This window comes from Sinocyclocheilus anshuiensis, unplaced genomic scaffold, assembly GCF_001515605.1.
Source record: "Sinocyclocheilus anshuiensis isolate Anshui unplaced genomic scaffold, SAMN03320099.WGS_v1.1 scaffold907, whole genome shotgun sequence".
Taxonomy (NCBI): Eukaryota; Metazoa; Chordata; class Actinopteri; order Cypriniformes; family Cyprinidae; genus Sinocyclocheilus; species Sinocyclocheilus anshuiensis.
In genome coordinates, this window is record NW_015546133.1 from 1,822,402 (window position 1) to 1,828,408 (window position 6,007).

The 6,007-nt window shown below is 35.5% G+C and overlaps 1 protein-coding gene across 1 annotated transcript in view; it reads left to right on the forward strand.

Annotated features, from left to right (window-relative positions):
* Positions 1-2,697: 2,697 nt before the first annotated feature.
* Positions 2,698-6,007, forward strand: part of slc9a6b (solute carrier family 9 member 6b) — an 11,805-nt gene continuing 8,495 nt past the window's right edge. The window contains exons 1-6 of the mRNA XM_016503108.1: positions 2,698-3,111; positions 3,822-4,021; positions 4,362-4,439; positions 4,592-4,668; positions 4,761-4,873; positions 4,979-5,084. Of these exons, the coding sequence (XP_016358594.1) occupies positions 2,838-3,111; positions 3,822-4,021; positions 4,362-4,439; positions 4,592-4,668; positions 4,761-4,873; positions 4,979-5,084 (848 nt within the window). The 5' untranslated portion in view covers positions 2,698-2,837. The remainder of the gene's footprint in view (positions 3,112-3,821; positions 4,022-4,361; positions 4,440-4,591; positions 4,669-4,760; positions 4,874-4,978; positions 5,085-6,007) is intronic.

Below are 6,007 nucleotides of genomic sequence, written 5' to 3' on the forward strand. Positions count from 1 at the left end.
TTTTTGAGATCATTTTTTGGTGAACTGTCACTTTATTCTGTAACCCAATGCAAATACACAATAACACAAACTTGTTATTATCAAATGCACAGATTTCAAATGCTCAAAGGCTGTGTCTGACTTGTTCTACGCCATCATATCTGTAAAATGGGCTTGACCAGAGATATCTTTTTTTTGTTGTTTAACTCATTATGAATGTATCTTTTACCTGTTTCTATTGCCTATGTTTAGTTTCAGAGTTTGTCACATGCAGCAGTAACGGTCGCTATGCTTTACTGCATACTCAAATCATGGGTCTTATTTTTCTGGGTGTTCATGCAAAAGATGAATCCCCGTGCATCCTGTAGCACGACCAATGTGCTTAGCTTGTCGAAATATATCTTCTATACATATTCATAGTGATTATATGTCTTCCTAGTGGGGAAAAATGTTAAGTAGTTCTGAATTGTGATTATATTTACAGCAAATACATGCCATATCTAAAGTGCACTGAAGAGTTCTGTCCTCTAGGCTTTTCACACGCACATTTCGAGTGAAGAGGGCATATTTGATCACATGAGGGTCACAGTGGCACCTCTCTTTCATCGACACTGTATATACATGTGCTTTCAGTTCATCTGACCAAAGCTCTCGACAGAACTGCTGTATTTAACAAATGTGTTGTGTGTGTGTGTGTGTTTTATTTGGTGGATTCCTCCTTCAGGATGCTGGTCATGCTTTCTTTTGTGCAATGTGTACTTATTCGCTCAATGAAATTGTATTTTTTAATTTCGATGAACAGGTTGTTGATAAATCTATTTATTATGTGGAGGAATACTGTGCTGTATTTTGGATTGCGCCATCGGTTTCTGTGTATTTTAGCTGTTTGTGCGAGTGCGCTTGCGTGTTTACGTCGTCATATTGAGGGATTCAGATATCTGTGTTACGATTCGGCTGACCCCAGAGTCATTATAGCATTACGTCTTCAAACTGTTTTAGAGAAATATATTTGTTATGGTATAAAATATGGTATAATCTTGAGAGGAAAGCAGACTGAACACAAAAAGATGGATTATGAATGGTGTAACATTTAAAGCTGCCATCTGTAACAATGCCTTGTTGATAAAAGTCTGGAGTTCCAAGGCCCCAAAGGTGTTTATTTGATTCTGGGGAAGCATATCATGGGTCAGCCTCAGTTGTTTTTCTCAATTGTATAGCATTCCAGACTGTATTATGGGTGAATGATCAGCCTTCAGGAACTGATTTTACGTGTGCAGTCGTTTTACTCATGTTATGCAGGGTTTTTAATATCCCTCAAGGGCATAATGAAATTATTAATTCTTGGTTAAAGTGTACGTATTTCAGGAAAGCAGTAATTTACTTGTGCTTTTGTTCCTTGTTTACATTTTGGTACAAATTTAATATCTGCATGGCTGTTCCAATGTTTGCCTGGGACATGCTGAGCAACATATTTTGGCTTTGAGCATTGCAGATTTATTTTTGAAGCTTAAAAGCACTGGAAAGTTTGTCTCTATTTGGGGTTTGGTTGAGGAAGGGGTCAGAAGAAGCCAGCCAGCAAGATTGTGTGAATTAATGCATGAGATAACCATTCCAAAACGCATTCCAAAGCACTAACTGTGAACATCTCCAGAATACAGACAAGTATCAGGTTGTGGATAAAATATATATATATATGTATATGTGTGTGTGTGTGTGTGTATATATATACATACATATATATATATACATACATATATTTATATATTTATTTTGATGACTGATGAACACAATGTAACCACTTGACATTTCAAAGGCATTAGAATTTCTTCAGGTGTATGTAATGAAAGTGTTGAACCTGACATTGCTATCCAGTTGTTGTTGAGAAGCAAGGTTTTATAGGAATTAACTCCTTTTGTGAAGGCAATGTTCCTTTGTAGCTTTTAGCCCAGTAGTAAACAGAAGTCTGTGGTATTAACTTTATATGTATGTATACACAAACCACAAAACTGCAATTCAGTAACGAGTACTTGATCTGTAAGTAAAGTGCATACCAAAAGTGCACATTTATGTATGGAGCAATTGATGTTATATGTATGCAATAATAAATGTAATTCAACATGAAGCATAATGTTATTAATTATTGTCTGCATCAGATAATATTACATATGATAAAATATTTAAAGAGACAGCTGCTCATAATAGCTTTACTTTTAATTGCATAAACAATATTTAATTTGAATGTTTATTAAATGTTTATTTAATAAAATAAGCAAAATCACATAAATTAAGGGTTTAACCTGTACGTTTTTAATAAATGTTACTAATAAGGTTGCAATAATTAGAAAATAGTTTTTAAAAATTTGAGGGTTAAAACACCTTTACTGTCCATTTGTTTTAGTATTATTTATGTAGTATTTATTAATATTTTTAATTTGCTTTATTTTTATGTTTTATTTTATTATATTTTCTTTATTAGTGTTTTTTTTTAAATTGCTAATAGTAATTTTAGTAATTCAACTTTTATTTCAGTTAGTTGACAATTACAGCATTTCTAATTTTAACTTTAGAATCTAACATATTTTATTTCAGCTTTATTTTATTTATGAACGAACGCGAGTTTAAACGAGTTTAGGCCCTATTTTGCCGAGATTTATTAATATTAAGAGGGACAAATCATATCAGATTTAGAGCCTTTATCTTGTAATCTCCCACTTCCGGTCAGACGGGCTATACTGTCAAGTCTGTTGCCGCTGTCTTCACACCGTTATGTGAAGGTAAATAGATCACCGTGATTCCTATCTATCAACATCACCACAGCGCTGAACTGAACGGCGGATCCGGCTCTCGCAAACACAGCCATGACAGGATGCCAAAGGAGACGCGCCTCCGTCTCAAGGGCTTTTATGCTCCCCCATTTACTGTGCCTGATGTGTTTTGCTGTCATTAGTCTGGCTGAGAACACGGAGATGGTGAACGTGGTGACGGAGAGGAAAGCGGAGGAGAGCCACAGGCAGGACAGCGCCAATCTGCTCATATTCATCATGTTACTCACACTCACTATCCTCACGATATGGCTCTTCAAACACCGCCGCTTCAGGTTCCTACATGAGACGGGTTTGGCTATGATTTATGGTGAGAATTATTTCATATAATCATATTCAAGTTCACATTCAGGAAACCTTGTGTAGGTGGGCACCAGAAATATTGTGCATGAGCTCACTGCATGTTCTCAAAATACTTGTTGATCTGTTCAATAATGTGTTTTGTCTCAAGAAATTACCATGATAACCATAGTTTAGTTTCACATACTGTAGCCACTAATATGGGAAAATATATAATATATGGGCGTAATAAATACTTAATCTAAATTTGAAATATAAAAATATTGGTCTTAATTTGTATACTTTAGTACATTATACATACAGTATAAGTCAAAGTTTAATTTAATTGTGTAATAAATTCTTATAAATCTAAATTGAAATAATTATAAGAATTAATTTATATATTTTAATAAATTTAATACATATAAATCAGTTTCAATGCAGTTTGTGTAATAAATAATTCTAAATCTTCATTTATATATTTTAATACATTTAATTTAATTTCTGACATTTTGTTATTTATATTTATTTATGTATTTTTCAGTGGCAGTGGTGGCTAACCTCACATTACTACCATTTTACTTTTGTAACAATAACAGGTATTCTAGGAGAAACTGTGATTACCATGGTATTCATTTGTACTGGTAGCTTGACAACTGCTTTTGCTATTTCTCTGTATGTGATTTGTGTAGCATGCTGTGTATTAAAACTATATTTGAAATATATGTTTTCTGTCCTCAGGTTTGTTTGTGGGTATAATTCTGCGCTTTGGGGTCCATTTCCCTCAAGACTTAAATGACGTCACCCTGACTTGTGCCATGAACAGCAGTCCCACCACCGTACTGGTGAACGTGAGCGGCCGATTCTACGAGTACAGCCTGAAAGGAGAGGTCCGGGACAGCAAGGGCCATGATGTGCCAAATGCAGAGATGCTCAGGAAGGTACTGCTGTTAAACACTCTAAAACAGAGGTGCCCAAACTCGGTCCTGGAGGGCCGATGTCCTGCAGAGTTTAGCTCCAACCTGCCTCAACACACCTGCCTGGAGGTTTCTAGTATGCCTAGTAAGAGCTTGATTAGCTGGTTCAGGTGTGTCTAATTGGGGTTGGATCTAAACTCTGCAGGACACCGGCCCTCCAGGACCGAGTTTGGGCACCCCTGCTCTAAAATAACAAAAAATGTCTTACCTGTTATTCTTAATATAGTTCTTTCCTACTACTGAATGCCAAAACTGTATTTTAGGGTACATCATTTTGTTCTCATCCCTGCAAATCTGCTTCTAGGTTACTTTTGATCCTGAGGTTTTCTTCAACATTTTGCTGCCACCCATCATCTTTCATGCGGGATACAGTCTCAAACGAGTAAGAAAATGTTTTCAAAAATTTCACAAGATACAGAAAGTCTGAAAGAAAAGCTTGTTTTATTAGAAATTCTGTCTCATATAAATTACTAATGTGGCTGAGCTGTGTTCATTCATTTTAGTAATAATTTCTTTATTCATTTTAATTATCAGAGGCATTTTTTCAGAAATTTGGGGTCTATCCTCTCCTATGCCTTTGTGGGCACATTGACATCATGCTTTGTTACAGGGTGAGTGATGATTTTTCTGAAAGAACCTTTGTCATAAAAAAATATAAATGTAATATTATATATTATATCATTAATTTTGTTGCTCTGTGCAGGTTGGTGATGTACGGCTGTGTGGTGTTTATGAAAGTCATCGGTCAGCTTGGAGGGGATTTCTTTTTCACTGACTGCCTTTTCTTCGGTGCTATTGTATCTGCTACAGATCCAGGTATTGTTGTTACTATCAATTTAGTTTATCTTATATTTAAAATATTAAACTATTGATTGATTTATAGCCAAAATCAGAGTCATCACAAGTTTAAATTACTTACAGTGACTGTTCTGGCCATTTTCAATGAGCTGAAAGTCGACGTGGATCTCTACGCGCTAATGTTCGGTGAGAGTGTCCTCAATGATGCTGTGGCCATCATCCTGTCATCGTAAGTGCACATCCTTATGTGTAAAAATACACAGACACACACACACTTTCATTTGAGGTCCTCAAGGTTGATTCCTATGTTCACATAATCTCATCCTATGATTATTTATTTTTAATAGTTCAAGATTAAACAGGATTTTGACACTACCTTTCAAAAGTTAGGGGGCAGTAAGATTTTTTTAATGTTTCTGAAAGAAGACTCTTATGCCCACCTAGACTGCATTCATTTGATCAAAAATACACTAAAAACAGTAACATTGTGAAATATTATTACAATTTAAAATAACGTTTTAAAAATATATGTTAAATTGTAGTGGATTTTCAGCATCATTACTATAGTTTTCAGTGTCATAAATGTCTTTACTGTCACTTTTGATCAATTTAATGCATCCTTGCTGATAGTGCTGGGCAGTATGACCAAAAATGTATATCACGGTATTTTTCAAAATTATACCGGTTTCACGGTACATGACGGTATTTTTTTTTCATGCATGACCGTGTGTTGACCATATTTTCTACTGATTGAGAGAGGAAATACTGCAGTATATTGACTAAGAATGCCCTATTTTACTGTCATGATGAGTGAATATTGTCAAAAAATACCACACTAAATAGTGACTAAACACGAGCTAGGTTTGTCAGTATGAATATTCTATGGGAAAAAAATGCTAAAAGGGTCTGAAAGTTGCTAAATCTAGTGTTAAAGTCGTGCTCGTGTGTGTGAGACGCGGGAGCTGATGGCAGGGGGCGGTGGATATTTGTGGCGGTCAATGTGGATATTGTGGATGAGTTCTTCTGTGTCATCACGTTCTATTAGTTCTACAGCTTAAGTTTCGGAACTTTCATACTTAGTAACACATACAGCTGTTCCCTCACCACAGTGCAACAGTGAAAAGGGACCCCTTTCAAACAGTGTCGCGTTCC